Source organism: Triticum urartu, chromosome 3A (assembly GCF_056163025.1).
Source record: "Triticum urartu cultivar PI428250 chromosome 3A, HENAU_Tu73, whole genome shotgun sequence".
NCBI lineage: Eukaryota > Viridiplantae > Streptophyta > Magnoliopsida > Poales > Poaceae > Triticum > Triticum urartu.
In genome coordinates, this window is record NC_141875.1 from 126,190,403 (window position 1) to 126,211,801 (window position 21,399).

The window sequence follows — 21,399 nt, forward strand, 5'->3', positions numbered from 1 at the left end:
TGATTTTGAAAAAAATCATCGATTTTGAAAAAAACTTCATTGAATTTGACAAAAAATTAATCAAGCTTGAAAAAAGTTCATCGACTTTGAAAAAAAGTTCATCAATTTTTAAAAAAAGTTTATCAAATTTGAAAAAATGTTTACCGATTTTGCAAAAATTTCATCGCCTTTGAAAAAGATCAGGCATTCAAGGAAAAAGCAAGAAATAAAATAGGAAAAAAAAGGAAAAGAAACATGGAAAACAACTGCCATTTTGGCATTTTATAAAGAACAGAAAAAAGAAGGATAGTATCACATGCGTGGCTAGTGCGCCAAGGGAAAAAGCAACCCCCAGCCCACAGCTAAAACAAAGAACACCGATTATCCACGCCAACTATGTACATGTGCGGATCGAACGCAGTCGCGAAAACGGCACATGGAAGCAGGGACTGCCACGAAGACGTATTCGTTCTGATCAATATACTGAACTGGTCGAGTGTTCACGCGTTGTGTTATCCTCAACTACTCCATCATGTGAATCTCCGATGATTTTCGTCTCTCTAAATGTCAAATTTCTGTAATCCTACGGTATCTGCGATTGCATTAGCAATCATTAGTGTACACTTGATGTAAATTACTGCAACTGTTATGCCATCCATCTTGAAAGAAAAGTGATGCCATCCATTGGTGTTTCGTCCAGAACCGATACTGCTTAGAGGTAAGGGAATCAACTCGTGAGAGAGACGTGTCTGTGTAGTGATGAACAGGAGGAGTGAGCGTGACGAGCCAAACGCAAGCTCGAACGTAAGCTCAAACGCAAGCTTTTCCCAGTTGTAAATCAATCAAACCTTATGAAAGCAACAACAAAGCTTCTCCGGTTCCTATCATGGTCCTTTTCCTTGAGAAAAAGCACGGAAACAAAATGTGTTCTTTCACGGTCGACGTGGAAATCAAAGTGTGCAGTAACAAGTGGCTGCAAATGCAAACTCGCAAGTAGTAACCGTACAGCGACAAATCAGTTTTTGCGGTTGCCTTTGTGGCCATCTAATCAAAAGCATTTGAATCTTCTTCCTCTGACAGCGACGATCTAATCAAAAGCCTTTGAATCTTCTTCCCCTGACAGCGACGGAGGAAGCACGTCGTCTCGTCGGGCTGCGAACTACAGTTCCCTTGGGACCAATTCAATCACCACTTGAACAATGGAGCGGAGCCTCCCCAAAGCTTCTCGCTGTTCACTTGTGCGTGCGCGCTGTTGCCGTCACGGACAGCCAGCCAGTAGCCATTGAGGTCCGAAAGTTCATCGCTGGAAGTCAGATTAGTGTACCAATGTCACAAGCAAACCAAGTACTAGCGAGCACCGAGCCAGTGCAAGTCAGTCATGTTTTATAAAAAAAGAGGATGACCTCCCGGCCTCTGCTTTTTGCATCAAAACGATGCATGCAGACATATATTATTAATTATACAAAATTCAAGAACTAAACAACCTCGACCCAAAAATTAAACGGAAAACAAATACTGAAACCGTATACCTCCTGACAGTAACTCTTCCAGATAACCACTAACACTATATTACAAGACACATCAAAAACGAAAATACACAACTCCTTAGCGACGCCAAGTCAGTCATGTGCCGTGCCAATGGCGCCGGCGGCGAGGGCACTTGACTGCCTGCCTGTACATCATCATTGTTAACTCGTTTTCGATCTGGTAAACCGCTGCCACCTAACAAGGGGCAGGTCGATATATCGATCACCGGCAACCACCGCACTAATTGGGGAGGCAAGATTAGCTAGCTAATGGATTAAGCGTCCCCGTATATGGATCGTGTATTGATCGAAGGGTGTTTACATGTGACGTGTTTTAAATATATACGTACCTGCAGGCTGTAGCTAGCATGCACCCAAGGATGAAGAATCGTTCTTCGCCGCCTTGCACCAGCTAGCTAGCTCGTCGTGATCGTTCCTTTTTGTGAAACAAGCTAGGCCAGCTTTGTACGTACTCTTCGAAACGTAGCCGCGGTACATGCATGGTAGCCTGGTAGGTATGTGTTTTGTTCGGGCACGGGACTGCCGGCCGGACTGATGATAGCCACTGCTAGAGCGTCGCGCTCTCGCGGACTGCAAGTGACCATGACATGGTGACGCCGATCGACCCATCTGGCGGAACGTTCCTTGGAGTGTTGCACATGTACAGTATATCCACTAATTGGCCGGATGGAATCTGTATTTGGTGTGACATGCATATATATGCTGGAAAATCCCCGTCAAATCTGTTGCAAGTTGCTCGACTCGCATATACTTTTCTCAAGCTTTCTTTAGCCAGCCCAAGCAAGAATGCTAATCTAGTTGTCAAAAAGAAAGCAAGAATGTTACTGCAGTTTCCAAGCTTTGTATTTTAACCAGCTGCTGAAGTCGCCAGTGATAAACAATCCAAGAATATTTAACGCTGCCTCGCACTCAGACGTTCAGAGCTACTGGTATCTATCTATGGGTTTGGGTATCCAGAAATACAGGCGAAGAGGTAGGCGAGCCCCGAAAGGTCAAAGGACCAAACCGATGGGTACCGGAGTTCGCTCCCTCCCATGACGCAGCGCGGCACGTTTGGGTTTCGTTTCAGAATTCAGAAATGCTCGCTGGCTGCATATGGCCAGCGCAAGCGGGAGACGTCGCCGTCTATTCTATCCGTGACAAGAACGGCGCAACCACCGATGGGACCTTCCTCTCTTCCCGATCGATCGGTCGAAGCGTACGTGGGCTTCCGGGCGCGCGTTGGCTACCTCCTCCCATTGGCCGCCGGGCATGTGACGAGGAATTTTTGCTCCGGCTGGCTCCTTCGTTGGCTCAGAGCTCGCAATTGCGTCCGGGTCGGGTCGGGTGCGCGCTCGCCTGCGGAGCTACGTGCTGCTCCACGGACCACGGTGAAGAAGAAGAATCTTCCTTTTTTCTTTTTCGTTTGGGATGAGAAGAAGAATCTTCCGGTTCCAATGGATAGAAGGTCTACTCCACGGTGCCCAACTGCCCAGCCACATGGTCCTTTCCTCGATGCTGCATGGAACCACAAACACGTGCGGCGGCGGCTGTGGTTCGAATCGCTCAACGGCGCAGCACGTTGGCTTCTCCTCTCCTCGCATCGATAGCAAAACAGCAGTTTTATCTTGTGGAAACTGAAGACATCTACTATACGCGTATGGTTTTTCTTCGGAATGTCAACTTGACGGGAGGAACAACGACAAGTCTTTGCATGTGCTTCTCTCCCGTTCACCTAGCCATTCCGCCAGATAGGTAGATTCCTACATGCATGTGTACATACCACATAGTACACCCCATTGTTATTATTTTACCACATTCCATCTGAAAATCATTTATGCTAATGGTTTGCTAGGCATTTTTTTTTCATTTTTCATGTTTTTTTTGAAAAATTCTTCTTCTTCTTCTTCTTCTTCTTCTTCTTCTTCTTCTTGATTAGGGCGGGCGAGAGTGAACGGCGACACACACGTGCATGTGAGCCTCGTCTAGAGCCGGAGCCGACCACCACACAATAAGGACAACGACGACATCGGATGAGGTGAGGCATGATTCGAGATAGAGACAACAATGTTGCGACACACTGGCAAGGAGGAAGTGTTGATGCGCTCAGTTCCTGTTCGCGGACATCCACCAATTGTGCGCAAAAAACATGGTGGCCAACGACATCCCCCAATTGTCCGAGCATGAGGCATATGATTGCCCCCCCCCCCCCCCCCCACACACACACACAGACACCCACACACACACAGGGGCTAGGTTTTTGGGGAGGGGACCGGACATATGGAATGAATTAGGGGGGGAGGGAGGGAAAGAAACGTTGTGCGGCTGTTTTTATGCCGGAACGAACATATGGAAGTTGAGTAGTGGATGCCCTTTGAAGGTCCTTATTGGTATCCATAGTTGCATGTAAACTAGGTTCGCTTAATGGTAGGTACCACTTGTAACACCTTTGCTCATTTTTCGGGGGAAAATGGATGGTTTCCTTTTGAGTTTACTGGTGTGCAAATAAATAAATGCATATATCAAAACTAATAAATCCTTATATCAATTAGGATCAACCAACGGTTTGCTGGTTAGGTGGTTGGTGGTATCCTCAGTTCATCAAGGATCAAACTCCTAATTTGATGCTTTGATGTCTCATTCATGCGAATTATTGTTACATATCGGTCGATAGCGAGGCGTTAGTGATGACTTCGTCAACGCTGAACCTCCATAACTCTGCTCTGGTCTTCGACATGCGATGTGGGAGTGCATGTATGTGTGATGGTGCGAGTGTGTACATCTACGTTGCAATCCTTGATTCTGAATAAAATTCTTACATCAACTAAGATAAAAAACATTTTTTTTCTAAAAAATATGCAATTGGACTTGGTGTGTGTAATTTTAAGCTTTAAAAGGTTATAAGTACCTAACTGTCCATCTGCAAACCTAAAATGTTCAAAACTATATGTGCTATTTTTGGCTTCATGTATGATATCCAAACTAGCGAAAAATAATAGTTGCATACCATTTTGGGCATCAAACTGTGTGCAAATACTCACTCGCGCATTTTCATGAAAAAACAGCTATGTGCGATTTTCTATTCAAAATGTGCAAATTATACTATTTTCCATTCTTAAACTCTTCCTCAAAAGAGCACCAAAGTAATTATATGCATTTTTAGCTTCACAATGTACAAACTACTCAATCGCACATTTCTACAACCATACTTATAAAAGTTCAAATTTGGACTTTAGAAATTACAAGTACCCAATTGGACATTTTCATCCTAAGACCATAAAAATTATAATGAGTCATTGCCTAATAAACCACTCAATTAAGTTATAGGTGACAATAACAAGCAACAAAAACCATCAAAATGCAGGTAATATAAAATACAAAATTCATATAGGTAAAATACAAGCAATCAAAATACTTGCAAATTAATAGACAAAACATTTGTAACTTTAAGACATAACCATATTCTAGTGTGTGTATTCCTTACATTTCCGGGAATGGAAATATTGGTTCTATTTTCCAACAATCCAGAATCCTTATTTGTCACCCATGTGTAGGTTCTCATGACGATGGCACTCCTCTCCTCTCCTCGGTGCACGCCGAGATGTGGCGACAATCTATCTCCATTTATATGTCATCATGAGAACCAACACATGGCGATAATAAATATTATGGACTCCCCACGCGCTCATTATTCCATGCTGATCCACAAAGAATACCTATGGTTAAAAAGGTAAATCCTAGGCTAATTACACAATAACTCCAAGTATTCAAACACTCTCTTAATTGATATTTGCAATAATTTGTAAATGAAGAGTCAACGGTGCTTTTTTAAGCACTTCCTTTTGCATATAAATATACAATTCATGAATATAGTGAACTTTGCCCTGACTTCTTGCTGCATTGTCACTGATATTTGCTACACTGAGCCTGCGTCAGGTCTACATAAAGGCACTAATGGAGTGTCCAGCGACATTAATCAACTGTTTTTGTAAGTTTTGTGAGACAACTTGTATGGTGTCTACAATGTGTGTTTCATAAATTGGCTTGTTCGTTATTAGATCTAATATTTACATCAGGGGCGGATCTATTGAGGCACCCATGGCACCCCCTACAAAAGTAAAAAAAAAATAGTGTATATGGCACACTTAACATTATTTTTGTAATAACTTATTGTTATTTTTAGACTATTTGTAGGATTGTACAATGATGTTTAAGCCCAAATGTACTCTTTTGTGTAATTCCTCGATAAACATAGTACTTTTGTGTAATTTCTCCAAAACCAATGTATCGATGTTTGGCACTCCGGGTCCATAGTTCCTAGGCCCCCCACTGATTTACAACCTACCGCGAACTGTACTCCTTAGTTCTTGGTATTCCTTGAAACTACAATATTTGATCTATTTTTTCAAAAATTTGTTGGTTGTGCATTAAAGCAGGAGTATCGAGCCATGGGGTATCATGGGAGCATCTAAGTGATGGTATCGCCTGATATTCTCCCATGGGTATGAGCCCCTACGGTTTCAACTAAAAAAATAATCAAAACCATAGCACGAATCTCAGAACGATCCAGCGTCCAAGAAAGATGATGCCACTTTAAACCAGTCAGCTGCGTTTCAGTAAAACCGCCGCTTAATCACCCGCAAATCACAAGCGGGGCCCGAACCCGTTAAGAACGTCTTGCAGACTATTGACCTTGCTGGCTGGCTGGCTGGCTGGCTGGAGTATTCCGTCGCGCTCACGACTAAATCATTCGGCCCCACCCTCTCGCCGGAGCCCGAGACTTGATCAAACAATTAAACGAGCCAATACCGTCGCACTTTGATCAAAAGATCCTTCCATTACTTTAACCACCACCACCGTACCGGAGACCATCTCCGCGCAAGGATTTAAACGGGCGCGCCGATCGAGCGAAGCCATTAAGCTCGGCCAGGTCTCCGCCGGTACGTACGTGCGTGACACCAACCTCGCCGGGCGCGCGTGCGATCATGACGATGAGGCGCCGGTTATCGGCCTGCGTCCTCCTCCTGCTCGTGCTCGCGGGGCAGCAGGCGGCGGCCAAGAAGTACGCCGCCATCTTCAACTTCGGGGACTCCCTGGTGGACGCCGGCAACCTCGTCGTGGACGGCATCCCGGAGTACCTCGCCACCGCGAAGCTGCCCTACGGCATGACCTACTTCGGCTACCCCACCGGCCGCTGCTCCGACGGCCGCCTCGTCGTCGACTTCATCGGTAATTGATTGATTCAATTTAAACTGGATGATCATCGTCGGTTTCTCTCGTCATGGTTGGTTAGTCTCAGCTCAGCTAGCATTAGCAGCCGTCATTTTCTGAAGTGTGTTGTCTCGGTTGTCTGTTGTGCGCATGAGCAGCGCAGGAGCTGGGGCTGCCGCTGCTGCCGCCGTCCAAGGCGCGCAACGCCACGTTCCACCACGGCGCCAACTTCGCCATCACCGGCGCCACGGCGCTGGACACCAGCTACTTCGTGGCCAAGGGGCTGGGCAAGACGGTGTGGAACTCCGGCTCCCTGCACACCCAGATCAAGTGGCTGCAGGAGATGAAGCCCAAAATCTGTAGCTCCCCCGAAGGTTGGTCGTCGCTCATCGATACATACATGCATCTCAATTACTGGTTACCTCAACGTGTAAGCTGATGCGCATGCATTGGGCGCGCCCGCCGGCTTGGGTTGATCAGAGTGCAGGGGCCTGTTCCGGCGGTCGCTGTTCATCGTGGGCGAGTTCGGCGGCAACGACTACAACTCGCCGCTCTTCGCGTTCCGGCCGCTGGAGGAGGTGCACGAGTTCGTGGGGGACGTCGTCAACTCCATCGGCGAGGGAATCGAGGTAATTAACCGCGCGTCCACGTGAGTCCCCGGCCGCCGGCCTGCCGTTCAATTATAAAAATCTCACCGCCGGCTGGCGCGCGCGCTCGACGATCGATGGTGCAGAAGCTGATCGCGGAGGGGGCGGTGGAGCTGGTGGTGCCCGGGGTGCTGCCGATCGGCTGCTTCCCGGTGTACCTGTCCATCTTCCGGAAGCAGCCGGAGATGTACGGCGGCAAGAGCGGGTGCATCAAGGACCTCAACACGCTGTCGTGGGTGCACAACGTGGCGCTGCAGCGCAAGATCGTGGAGCTCCGGAAGAAGCACGCCGACGTGCGCATCATGTACGCCGACTACTACACGCCCACCATCCAGTTCGTCCTCCACGCCGAGAAATGGGGTGAGTCAACCGTTCCCCCCCCCCCCCCCCCCCCCCCCCCCCCCTCTCTCTCTCTCCCTCCCGCCATGGTTTTGTCACGGCAGTTTGCGTCTTGGCGGTTAGTTCGGTCCGTTACGGCAACAACGTGTACGGGCGCTGACACACCGGGCCCACCACCTGTCCCCCGTCACCTTTTTTGAATGAAAAAAGGTTTAAAACGGACATAAAGAACTTTCACTTCTATTCCAGAGCTCGAATTTTGTAAAAATTCAAATCGGCAACGCTACGCGAATAATTATTTGTTACGAGGTGGCGTGAACCGTGATGAACACAAGCATGGGAGGGAGCTGGGGAAGGGGCGGGAGAAGAAACCAAAAGAATCAACGGGGTGACGGGAGCGCGCATGCATTTCCGGGCGGGCAATCCAAACCGGTGGTTGGGCCGAACGTTCCTACCATTTCTGAGAGGTTTCGTGATCAAACGCACAAAGACCACGAACCCTTCTCGCGAACGGGAGGTGAGGATGAATTTCCCACAAAAAGAAGCTTCGCTGTCCAGCTACGTACATGGCTGGCATGGCGATGGCGTCGTCAACATTGCAACCGATTAAGAAACGTGGAGGGGTACTCGATTCTACCCGGTACTAATTTCGTAGGCGCCTACGTACGTGTAGCATGACGATGTTGATGCGACACCTAACTAAACGACCGATGACATAGCCAGCCAATCGATCGATGGAACCCCACCCCATACTGCCACATTCTTTTGTCCTGAAAAATTCAAGTGCCATTTATGTGCTCGGTTTATTTGGGTAAGTTTTGAAACAAAATCAGGTGAGTTAGCTAGTCTGATCGATCACATTGTTTAGTTTGTGGCAGGGCTGTGAAATAAATTGGCACTGCTGCTAGTACAGGAACTGTCATGGCATGAGTATCTCTTTCTAATTTATTTTGTTACACATGGTGGAGACGGCTAAGCCGAAACCACTTGTATAAAAAAAATGGTCGTTTCATTTTTTTAATTAACCTAGTTTTGTTATTGTATTTTGAAGTCTTAATTAGTGGCGCCTTGATTGCTGGTCCATGTGATCCGTAGAGCATTGACCTGTTCATGATCAACTGGTAGTTATATAACATGGGCAGCTAGCAATTTGGGATTTAACTGAAGCAATTAGAATGTTGGGCGCGCTCTGTTGGACCAAAGTGTCATCATTCGAAAAGCAAAACGAATCAAATGCATAGAATCGGCTGGCCCCAATGATAGTTTACAGTTGTGTACACTTCGCAGAAGTTTAACTATAGCTAAAGAAAAATTAGGAAGTGCAAACTACGATCATCAGAAGTACAAGAGCAAAACAACACATATAGCTGTGTGCATGCATGTTTAGCTTGTCTGTACCGTATTTGGGGCCATCCACTTGACACATTCAGCTTGTCTGCACTGTACATCTGGAAGGCTCTCCCCCTATCATTTTCGCCCCCCTAATCAAGTAATCATACAACAATCAGGCACAGTCATGCAATCATTATTCACGCAACTTGGTCTTGGTTCTAGTACATGGTAGTATCACAGATATGTGTGCACATCAGCTTAATTTCTTACAAGGAGAAAACGACCGCTCGATATAATTAATTACGAGTAGATCTGGTCCAACAAGCCGATTATTTTCTTTATCATGGAAGAAGAAATTGGGCAGGCAGCTGGTGTGCCGCTGTGCACTGATTCCTCACGACACTCATTTTTTCCAACGTCGAGCTTGTGATGAACCATTTTAATAAATCAAGTGAAAACAGCGTGACTTGGTCCGCAATGCCCTTTGTCCGGTCCTTTTTTTAACTCTTGTCTGGTCCATTTTGGTAGCCTCTCCCACGAAAGAGCAGGCAAGACAAGAGGAGAGTGACCCAGAAGTATGACGCACGTTGCGATCCGGGCAATCCGGCTTGGAATCAGACAATGCATTCTGGACATTTATCTATTCTTATCTACAAGCGACAGATGCTGCAATGATGATAATTTTGATGGACGTGAATTTTTTTGGTCCTTGGTTGGTTGCAGGGATGCTGAGGCAGAAGCCGAGGGCGTGCTGCGGGGCGGCGGGCGTGGGGGTGTACAACTTCAACCTGACGTCCAAGTGTGGAGAGCCCGGCGCGTACGCGTGCGACGACCCCTCCAACCACTGGAGCTGGGACGGCATCCACCTCACGGAGGCGTCCTACGGCCACATCGCCAGGGGCTGGCTCTACGGGCCCTTCGCCGACCCGCCCATCGTCGGTAACCGGAACCTCGAGTAGCAGCACTAGTAGTAGTACACAGGCTTGTTTTTGCGTACATGCCATTGCCGCCTGCACATGGGTGGGTCACTACTGTAGAGAAAGGAAAGGAGGTCAAAGAACAGAACATGCCTTGTGCAGATTGGTTAATTGTTAATTAATTGGTTCTGTTTGTTCACGACATGAAGGAGATTTTGGGAAAATGGGTGCAACGTCTTACATCGTTAGAGGCGACGGCTTGGTGTTAAATACATACGCAGAGGCATATCCCTGGAGATGCATACATGCATGCGTTACAAGGAGAAAAGAAAACAGAAGAGATAAAGAAGATTAATTGCGATATGCGTAACCTCCTATCAGAATTATTAAAAAGCTACTCCCTCGGTCTGATAATATAAGAGCGTTTTTTAATTAATGTAGTGTCAAAAACACTCCTATATTATGAGACGGAGGAAGTACAAGATAGCTCCGTGTGTTTGGAAAAGATGCAGGCTCGCTGGAAAAACAAGACCTAAACATGGCACAGGCCTCTGAGTTTTCTCTGGTCCGCTCGTGTTTTAGGCGGCGTGCCCAGTTGAAAGGGACCCTTTGCTCTGCATCTGCCAACGTCGTAGGTCACCTCCTCGTATCAAGTTTCTTTGTTCTCTGTTCTTTGCTTGGAAGAACACAGGAGGGAGGAGCAGGCATGGGGAAGGTGATGAGCATGCGGCTCGCGCTGGTGGTCCTGGTGCTGGCGAGCCTCGTGCTGGCGGCCCAGGAGGCCGACGGGGCGCGGCCAGCGTCGACCGACGGCGTTATCAGCTACGGTGCTCTCCTGCGCGGGAACGGCGCCAACACCTCCGACGCCAGCGTCCGGCCTTCCGCGGTGGCCAACTCTTACACGCGCGGCTGCAGCAAGATCAACCGTTGCCGCGGCTGATGCGACGCGTGCCTGCATGCGTGTGTATCTCTTGCTTTGCTCGAACGTTTGAACGTTGATCCGGTGCCGTGTGCAAGCCAGGAGTATGATGCAACACACTCGCTTCTTTCATGAATACAAGATCATGCAGTGCTGTCTCTGAATCAAACTGTTTAAAGCTTGACCAGATCCGTAGAAAGCATTAGAATCCACACTACTAAATTACTTTTTTAGACAAGACACTACTAAAATACCTTTTTTAGCACTACTAAATTACTGTTAATGCAACATTGGTCGGGCCTAATTCGACAACCCGGACCGGCCGATTTTTTTACAAGGCCTGGACCGTTCAGTCCGATCCATAGCGGGCCATGAGCCGGGCCGAAAGCCCGCTCAACACATCCAGGCTTATAGCGATAGCCAACCCTTTATTATAACCACTTCCTCCGCTCCTAAATATAAGGCCATATTTGATAGCAAAGTATTTTCTAAGTATTTTGAAAATACTATAATTTTTGCGATTGCCACAGTTTTATTTACAATGAGCTGTTTGATTGCCCCTAACAATTGTGTTTTTAATATTGTAGTATTGGGCAAACTGTAGTTTTTTCTCTGCATAAAAAAAAGAACCCCAAATCTCTTTTTTAAAAACAGAGCTACTGAGTGCTTAAACACAACGGCTAAACAGCAAAATTTACAGTGTTATGCGGCAAAAGCCAAACAGGTTCTATGTGTTGTGAATACTGCAAAATACTCTGTTTTGATAAAACTATGGTATCTCACACCTACAGACAAAATTACTGTAGTTTTTGATACTTTGGTTTATATAATACTTTGCTACAAAACAGGGTACACTAGTTTTATCAAAAACTAGTGTACACTAGTAGAAAACAGGGTTTTGATCACAGCTCAATATACACATTAGTCCCGGTTGCATTACGAACTGGGACTAATGTGAGCATTAGTTCTGATTTGAGCAGCTAAAGGCATTAGTCCCGGTTTAAATGAGATCTTTAGTCTCAATTTGAGACACGAACCGGGATTAAAGGGTGCGATGCCCTTTAGTCTTGGTTCGTATTTCAAACCGAGACTGACACGAACCGAGACTAAAAGGCACCGGTCTGAGACACGAAGCGGGACGCCCTTTAGTCCCAGTTCATGTCTCAAACCAGGACTAAAGGGGTTCGTGTCTCAAACTCAACCCCCCTCCCCCTGTATCGTCATTTCAGTTTTGAAAAAAAAATGATAAAAACTTTAAAAAATAAAATCCTTCGAGATGTAGTTATATTACTACATCTACTAGTTAGGAAAATTAAAAAACTTAAATTTGGACATGTTTTGCAAAAAAGTATTATGAAAAAGTAAAACGGTTATTACTTTTGGCTAATTTTTTTAAAATAATACAATTTTTTTATTAAATTTCAGAAATATTACGCCGTAATTATTATTTTTTAAATATTACCCAGTCGGCCTACTAATGATTGGATCCAGTCGGCCTACTGTTGGCCGATTGGCCCCCAGTCGGCCCACAGCCGGCCAATTGAATCCAGTCAGCCTACTGCTGGCCGATTGGCCTCAGTCGGCCCACTGCTGGCCAGTCTACTTCCTCTAGGACGACAGGTGCATGCACCCATTTATCTGTTGAATAGATATTTGAAAAATGTTGAAAAAATTATTTTAAAAATTGTTGATCATGCATATAAAAATGTTAATCAAGTATTTGGCAAAAATATTGAACAAGTATTTGAAAAATGTTGAACAAGTATTTGAAAAAATGTTGAAGAAATATTTTAAAAAATGTTGATCATGTATATAAAAATGTTAATCAAGCATTTGTAAAAAATGTTGAACAAGTATTTTAAAAAATATTAATCATGCATATAAAAATGTTGAACAAGTATTTGTAAAAATGTTGCTAATGTATATAAAAATGTTGAACAAGTATTTGAAAAAAATTGAACAAGTATTTAAAAAATTGAACAAGTATTTGGAAAAAATAATATAGAAAGAAAAGAAAAAAGAAAGAAATAATGGAGAAGACCGGCTCAGTCACCTCTAGTTGGTCGCGATCCCTTTTCTAACCAGTAATTGGAAGGTGATGGGGTGGTTAGCTGCGCAGGTTATTGCCATGGAGACCAGGCATCGATCCCCAACCCAGCTAACCACCCCACCAGCTTCCAGATGTTAAACATTTTTTCAAATACTCATTCAATTTTTTAAAATACTTGTTCAAAAATATTTAAATACTTGTTCAAAAATTTTCAAATACTTATTCAAGATTTTTATATACATGATCGACATTTTTACAAATACTTGTTCAACATTTTTATATACATGATTAATAGTTTTTTCAAATACTTCTTCAATAGTTTTTTCAAATACTTCTTCAATATTTTTTTCAAATACTTGTTCAACATTTTTTGCAAATGCTTGATTAACATTTTTATATACATGATCAACATTTTTTAAAATACTTATTCAACATTTTTCAAATACCTATTCAACAGATAAATGGGTGCATGCACCTGTCGGCCTAGAGGAAGCAGACTGGGTGCCAATCGGCCAGCAGAGGACTGACTAGGACCAATCGGCCAGCAGTGGGCCGACTGGATCCAATCAGCCGATAGTGGGCCGACTGGGGGCCAATCGGCCAGCAGTAGGCTGACAGGATCCAGTCGGTCAGCAGTAGGCCGAGTATGTAATATTTTAGAAAAATATTATTATGGCATAATATTTTTGAAATTTAATAAAAAAATTGTATTATTTAAAAAAACATCCATTTTTTAAAATACTTCTTTAACATTTTTCAAATACCTATTCAACAGTTTTCAAATATTCTTTTAACATTTTTCAAATACTTGTTCAACATTTTTTTCAAATGCTTGATTAACATTTTTATATGCATGATCAACATTTTAAAAATATTTTTCAATGTTTTCCAAATACCTAGTCAACAGATAAATGGGTGCATGCACGTGTCGGCCTAGAGGAAGCAGACTAGGCGCCAATCGACCAGTAGTGGGCTGATTGGATCCAGTCGGCCAATCAGGCAGCAGTAGGCCGACTGGGTATTATTTAAAAAAATATATAATTACGGCGTAATATTTCTAAAATTTAATAAAGAATTAGTATTATTTTAAAAAAAATTAGCTAACTTTTGCATATGATGTCGGAAAAAACATGTAATATATCAAAATTCAGCACGAAAATCCGCATCCGATTTTGACCGTTGTAGGCCGTTTTGCAAATTTTTTGAATCCTCAAATTCTAGGAAAAAAGTTATGCTCAAATTTCATTTTTTTATTTTGGTTAAATCTGGTCAAACTACATATTCAAGAAGTATTAGTGTTACTAAATAATTATTCAACAATATTAGTGTTACTAAATAATTATTTCATTTTTTTAATTTTGGTCAAATCTAGTCAAACTGTGGTCAAACTACTTATTCAAGAAATATTAGTGTTACTAAATAATTATTGTTTTTAGAACAATAGTTTCAAACTCAAACAGTGAATCGTGTGACTTCATGCTCAAGCTAAACTCCTGAAGGTTAATAGGATTGACATCTTACTATTGTCAGGAAAACAACAAGTGCAGACTTGGAAACGAGGGGGAATAGAACCCGGAAGTTAAGCATGCTCAAGCTGGAGTAGTGAGAGGATGGGTGACCGGCCGGAAAGTTAGATGATTTGGAATGATGAGGGGTGATTAGAGATTAGAGGTTAAATTGAGCAGTGATGAAGGGTGATTAGAGATTAAATTGTAAAATAATTCAGAAATTTGAAAATCAGGAAAACTTAAAAAAATCATAAAATTTCCTTAGTCCCGGTTGGTGTTAGCGGCGACGTGGATGGCCTTTAGTCCCAGTTCGTAACAGAACCGGGACTGGGGGGGGGGGAGAACCTGGACTAAAGGCCCTCTGGAACCAGGGCAAATGGGAATTTTTCTATTAGTGGTAGTTGAAGTCATTGGCTCATGGAGGGGTGATAATAATGGCACGTGTAGTCAACCTGGACCAGTCTTCTTGACGGCGGCGCCGTGTTTTGTGTTGGCAGCTGATGTCTACAACATAACCTTCTTCTTGTAGACGTTGTTGGGCCTTCAAGTGCAGAGATTTGTAGGACAGTAGCAAATTTCCCTCAAGTGGCTAACCTAAGGTTTATCAATCCGTGGGAGGCATAGGATCAAGATGGTCTTTCTCAAACAACCCTACAACCAAATAACAAAGTCTCTTGTGTCCCCAACACACCCAATACAATGGTAAATTGCATAGGTGCACTAGTTCCATGAACAGATGATAATACAAGTGCAATATGGATGGTAGATAAAGGTTTTTGTAATCCGAAAATATAAAAATAGCAATGTAACTAATGATAAAAGTGAGCGAACACGGTATTGCAGTGCGTTGAAACAAGGCCTAGGGTTCATACTTTCACTAGTGCAAGTTCTCTCAACAATAATAACATAATTGGATCATATAACTATCCCTCAATATGCAACAAAGAGTCACTCCAAAGTCACTAATAGCAGAGAACAAACGAAGAGATTATTGTAGGGTATGAAACCACCTCAAAGTTATCCTTTCTGATCGATCTATTCAAGAGTCCGTAGTAAAATAACACGAAGCTATTCTTTTCATTCAATCTATCATATAGTTTGTACTAGAATAACACCTTAAGACACAAATCAACCAAAACCCTAATGTCACCTAGATACTCCAATATCACCTCAAGTATCCGTGGGTATGATTATACGATATGCAGCACACAATCTCGGATTCATCTATTCAACCAACACAAAGAACTTCAAAGAGTGCCCCACAGTTTCTACCGGAGAGTCAAGACGAAAACGTGTGCCAACCCCTATGCATAAGTTCACGAGGTCACAGAACTCGCAAGTTAATCACCAAAACATACATCAAGTGGATCGCGTGATATCCCATTGTCAGCATAGATAAGCACATACAAGACATACGTCAAGTGTTCTCAAATCCTTAAAGACTCAATCCGATAAGATAACTTCAAAGGGAAAACTCAATCCATTACAAGAGAGTAGAGGGGAGAAACATCATAAAATCCAATTATAATAGCAAAGCTCGCGATACATCAAGATCGTGCCGAATCAAGAACACGAGAGAGAGAGAGAGATCAAACACATAGCTACTGGTACATACCCTCAGCCCCGAGGGTGAACTACTCCCTCCTCGTCATGGAGAGCCCCGGGATGATGAAGATGACCACCTAAGAGGGATTCCCTCCCTCCGACAGGGTGCCAGAACGGGTCTAGATTAGTTTTTGGTGGCTATAGAGGCTTGCAGTGACGGAACTCCCGATCTAGGTTTCTTTTTGAAAGTTTGGGTATATATAAGAAGTGTTGGAGTCGGGAACAAGTCAGGGGGTCCCCGAGGCGACCACGAGATAAGGGAGCGCGCCCCCACCCTCGTGGTGGCCTCGGGACTCCTCTGGTCCATCTTCGGTACTCTGTGAGCTTCTTATGGTCCAAAAACAATCTCCGTGAATTTTCAGGTCAATTGGACTCTGTTTGATTTTCTTTTTCTGTGATACTCAAAAACAAGGAAAAAAACAAAAATTGGCATTGGGCTTTAGGTTAATAGGTTAATCCCAAAAATTATATAAAATAGCATATAAATGCATATAATACATCCAAGGTTGATAATATAATAGCATGGAACAATAAAAAATTATAGATACGTTGGAGACATATCAAGCATCCCCAAGCCTAATTCCTGCTCGTCCTCGAGTAGGTAAATGATAAAAACAGAATTTTTGATGTGGAATGCTACCTATCATATTTATACATGTAATTCTATTTATTGTGGCAAGAATATTCAGATCCGAAAGATTGAAGACAAAATTTTAATATTGACATGAAAATAATAATACTTCAAGCATACTAACAAAGCAATCATGTCTTCTCAAAATAACATGGCCAAAGAAAGCTATCCCTAAAAAATCATATAGTCTGGCTATGCTCTATCTTCATCACACAAAATATTTAAATCATGCACAACCCCGATGACAAGCCAAGCAATTGTTTCATACTTTTGATGTTCTCAAACCTTTTCAATCTTCATGCAATACATGAGCGTGAGCCATGGACATACCACTATAGGTGGAATAGAATGGTGGTTGTGGAGAAGACAAAAAGGAGAAGACAATCTCACATCAACTAGACGTATCAACGGGCTATGGAGATGCCCATCAATAGATATCAATTTGAGTGAGTAGGGATTGCCATGCAACGAATGCACTAGAGCTATTAAAACATAAAACCACATCTAAACAGAGGCTAGATGAATTAATTATTACTAAACAGGAGCAAAAAGCAAAGAACAAAAATAAAATTAGGTTGCCTCCCAACAAGCGCTATCGTTTAACGCCCCTAGCTAGGCATGATGATTTCAATGATGCTCATATAAAAGATAAGAATTGAAACATAAAGAGAGAATCATGAAGCATATTACTAACACATTTAAGTCTAACCCACTTCCTATGCATAGGGATTTTGTGAGCAAACAACTTATGAAAACAATAATCAACTAGCATAGGAAGGCAAAACAAGCATAACTTCAAGATTTTAAGCACATAGAGAGGAAACTTGATATTATTGCAATATGTAAAAGCATATGTTCCTCTCTCATAATAATTTTTAGTAGTATCATGAATGAATTTAACAATATAACCATCACATAAAGCATTTTTTTTCATGATCTACAAGCATAGAATTTTTATTACTCTCCACACAAGGAAATTTCTTCTCAAGAATAGTAGTGGGAGCAAACTCAACAAAATAACTATCATGTGAGGCATAATCCAATTAAAGTTAAAATCATGATGACAAGTTTCAGGGATATCATTATTCTTAATAGCATACAATTCATCACAATAATCATCATAGACAGCAACTTTGTTCTCATAATCAATTGGAACCTCTTCCCAAATAGTGGAATCATTACTAAATAAAGTCATGACCTCTCCAAATCCACTTTTATAGTTATCACAATAAGATTCAACACCCTCCAAAATAGTGGGATCATCACTTCCTAAAGTTGACACTCTTCCAAACCCACTTTCATCAATATAATCATCATAAATAGGAGGCATGCTATCATCATAATAAATTTGCTCATCAAAACTTGGGAGACAGAAAATATCATCTTCATCATACATAGCATCCCCAAGCTTGTGGCTTTGCATATCATTAGCATCATGGATATTCAAAAGATCCATACTAACAACATTGCAATCATGCTCATCATTCAAAGATTTAGTGCCAAACATTTTAATGTATTCTTCTTCTAATACTTTGGCACAATTATCGGAATCCTTATTTTCACGAAAGACATTAAAAAGATGAAGCATATGAGGTATCCTCAATTCCATTTTTATAATTTTCTTTTATAAACTAAACTAGTGATAAAAGCAGAAACTAAAAGATTTGATTGCAAGATCTAAAGATATACCTTCAAGCGCTAACCTCCCGGCAACGGTGTCAGAAAAGAGCTTCGTTGACTGGGTGTTAGTGCCGCTTTCCTCGCCTCCCCGGCAACGGCGCCAGAAAAGAGATTGATGTCTACTACGCAACCTTCTTCTTGTAGACATTGTTGGGCCTCCAAGTGCAGAGGTTTGTAGGACAGTAGCAAATTTCCCTCAAGTGAATGACCTAAGGTTTATCAATCCGTGGAAGGCATAGGATGAAGATGGTCTCTCTCAAACAACCCTGCAACCAAATAACAAAGAGTCTCTTGTGTCCCCAACACACCCAATACAATGGTAAATTGTATAGGTGCACTAGTTCGGCGAAGAGATGGTGATACAAGTGCAATATGGATGGTAGATAAAGGTTTTTGTAATCTGGAAAATATAAAAACAGCAATGTAACTAATGATAAAAGTGAGCAAAACGGTATTGCAATGTGTTGAAACAAGGCCTAGGGTTCATACTTTCACTAGTGCAAGTTCTCTCAACAATAATTACATAATTGGATCATATAACTATCCCTCAACATGCAACAAAGAGTCACTCCAAAGTCACTAATAATGGAGAACAAACGAAGAGATTATTGTAGGGTACGAAACCACCTCAGAGTTATCCTTTCTGATCGATCTATTCAAGAGTCCGTAGTAAAATAACACGAAGCTATTCTTTCCATTCAATCTATTATAGAGTTCGTACTAGAATAACACCTTAAGACACAAATCAACCAAAACCCTAATGTCACCTAGATACTCCAATGTCACCTCAAGTATCCGTGGGTATGATTATACGATATGCATCACACAATCTCAGATTCATCTATTCAACCAACACAAAGAACTTCAAAGAGTGCCCCACAGTTTTTACCGGAGAGTCAAGACGAAAACGTGTGCCAACCCCTATGCATAAGTTCAGGAGGTCACGGAACTCGCAAGTTGTTCACCAAAACATAAATCAAGTGGATCACGTGATATCCCATTGTCACCACAAATAAGCACATGGAAGACATACACCAAGTGTTCTCAAATCCTTAAAGACTCAATCCGATAAGATAACTTCAAAGGGAAAACTCAATCCATTACAAGAGAGTAGAGGGGGAGAAACATCATAAGATCCAACTATAATAGCAAAGCCCGCGATACATCAAGATCGTGTCGAATCAAGAACACGAGAGAGAGAGAGAGAGATCAAACACATAGTTACTGGTACATACCCTCAGCCCCGAGGGTGAACTACTCCCTCCTTGTCATGGAGAGCGCCGGGATGATGAAGATGGCCACCGGAGAAGGATTCCCCCCCTCCGGTAGGGTGCCGAAATGGGTCTAGATTGGTTTTCGGTGGCTACAGAGGCTTGCGGCGGCGGAACTCCCGGTCTAGGTTTCTTTCTGAAAGTTTGGATATATATAAGAGGTGTTGGAGTCGAGAACAAGTCAGGGGGGTCCCCGAGGCGGCCACGAGATAGGGGGCGGGCCCAGGGGGTAGGGCGCGCCCCCACCCTCATGGTGGCCTCTGGACTCCTCTAGTCCATCTGCGGTACTCCGTGGGCTTCTTCTGGTCCAAAAACAATCTCCCTGAATTTTCAGGTCAATTGGAGTCCGTTTGATTTTCCTTTTCTGCGATATTCAAAAACAAGGAAAAAACAGAAATTGGTACTGGGCTCTAGGTTAATAGATTAGTCCTAAAAATCATATAAAATAGGATATAAATGCATATAAAACATCCAGGGTTGATAATATAATAGCATGAAACAATCAAAAATTATAAATACGTTGGAGATGTATCAGCAGCCAAGTGGGCTAATGGTGCCCTACGCGGTCATGTCTATGACGACATTTGTGGGCATTTCTAACGGGTTTCATCCTTTTTTCTAAATTAATCAAGAAAATATGTTTTTAATAAATGAAAATGGCAAATCTCCGGCCTTATTTTAAAAAATGTACAAGAGTACGTGTTATATTTTCCTTATTTCTATTACGGTCACACCAAGATCCTAAGAACCGAACCACTAACCTAATGTTAGACAATGTGGTCCCCATTTATCATATTATAGCAAGCTAAGAGCCCAAGACTATTGCACTCTACTAAAAAGGCAAAACAAAATAACTTACTGGTAACCCAAAACTAAGGGCATCTATGATTCACTAGTAGAATGCCCGTGTGTTGCCACGGGCTTCTGAAATCGTAAGATAGAGACACTATAACACGGTCCCAATTACATAATAATTTAAGTCCACTTAACTTTGTAATGTAAAGTGATAACGAAAAATAGCACATTAACAACGTATACATATAAGGGATGATCCAACTAAAAATCTATTAAAAATTACTGAGATATACTTGATGCACTTAACAAATTTTGATGCTTCTATGTCTCTTTGTCCGTCTTCTTTCATCTGGCAGAAACAAACGTGCTAATAATATGTACCTTTTCACCCGCCCTATCTTATAGATGATCATGAGCTAGCTGTAATTCCACAATGACCATAATATATATGTTTTACGATATTATATATTGTTTATATTATTAATTACAAAGTTTATGCAATTGGTCTTACACCATCCTGTAAGAACATAACATCCTTCATAAAGCATTCCAAATCATCGTTTGATAACAAGGCATCTTCAATGTCCACGAACTTGGTTTTCTTGGGGCAGACATGATTTATTCGATGACTGTAATATCTCTAGGGATACAAACATAGTCTATCGTCATGATACAAAAATGAGCCAAATTTGTATTAAAATGAGACAAATTGGCTGAATACAAAAGGCAATATGATGAAAGAAAGATCGATAATAACATTGAAAAGAATACCTTGTGCGATAACATTTAAATTGGCATACTTTTTTAGTTTTTTATGAGATATCACCGCCTCCACATCATTATGTTGTGAAAAACTCGGTGAATTTTCGGCCCTTTTTAGCGTCACCCTTCTCCAACATAAACCAAGTATACTTTGTTTCTTCACTCAAAATTGTGTTTTCTGTGTGATATTTTGAATATATGGAATAAGTATAAAAATGATTTATTTG

The 21,399-nt window shown here is 42.3% G+C and overlaps 2 protein-coding genes across 2 annotated transcripts; both read left to right on the top strand.

The window, feature by feature from the left end:
* The first annotated feature begins 6,297 nt into the window (after positions 1–6,297).
* On the top strand, positions 6,298–10,153 carry LOC125543243 (GDSL esterase/lipase At5g45910). The gene is made up of 5 exons (XM_048706528.2): positions 6,298–6,734; positions 6,875–7,090; positions 7,197–7,345; positions 7,450–7,723; positions 9,758–10,153. Exons 1-5 carry the CDS (start codon positions 6,491–6,493, stop codon positions 9,991–9,993), a joined length of 1,119 nt encoding a protein of 372 aa, XP_048562485.1. The 5' UTR covers positions 6,298–6,490; the 3' UTR covers positions 9,994–10,153.
* A 407-nt stretch (positions 10,154–10,560) lies between these two features.
* On the top strand, positions 10,561–11,039 carry LOC125543244 (uncharacterized). Its single transcript, XM_048706530.2, has one exon. It carries the CDS (start codon positions 10,658–10,660, stop codon positions 10,889–10,891), a length of 234 nt encoding a protein of 77 aa, XP_048562487.2. The 5' UTR covers positions 10,561–10,657; the 3' UTR covers positions 10,892–11,039.
* The last annotated feature ends 10,360 nt before the right edge of the window (positions 11,040–21,399 follow it).

Coding starts and splice junctions, on each gene's coding strand:
- LOC125543244 (XM_048706530.2), top strand. CDS start 10,658: ATGGGGAAGGTGATGAGCATGCGGCTCGCGCTGGTGGTCCTGGTGCTG.
- LOC125543243 (XM_048706528.2), top strand. CDS start 6,491: ATGACGATGAGGCGCCGGTTATCGGCCTGCGTCCTCCTCCTGCTCGTG. Junction 6,735..6,874: donor CCTCGTCGTCGACTTCATCG/GTAATTGATTGA, acceptor GCGCATGAGCAG/CGCAGGAGCTGGGGCTGCCG. Junction 7,346..7,449: donor CCATCGGCGAGGGAATCGAG/GTAATTAACCGC, acceptor TCGATGGTGCAG/AAGCTGATCGCGGAGGGGGC.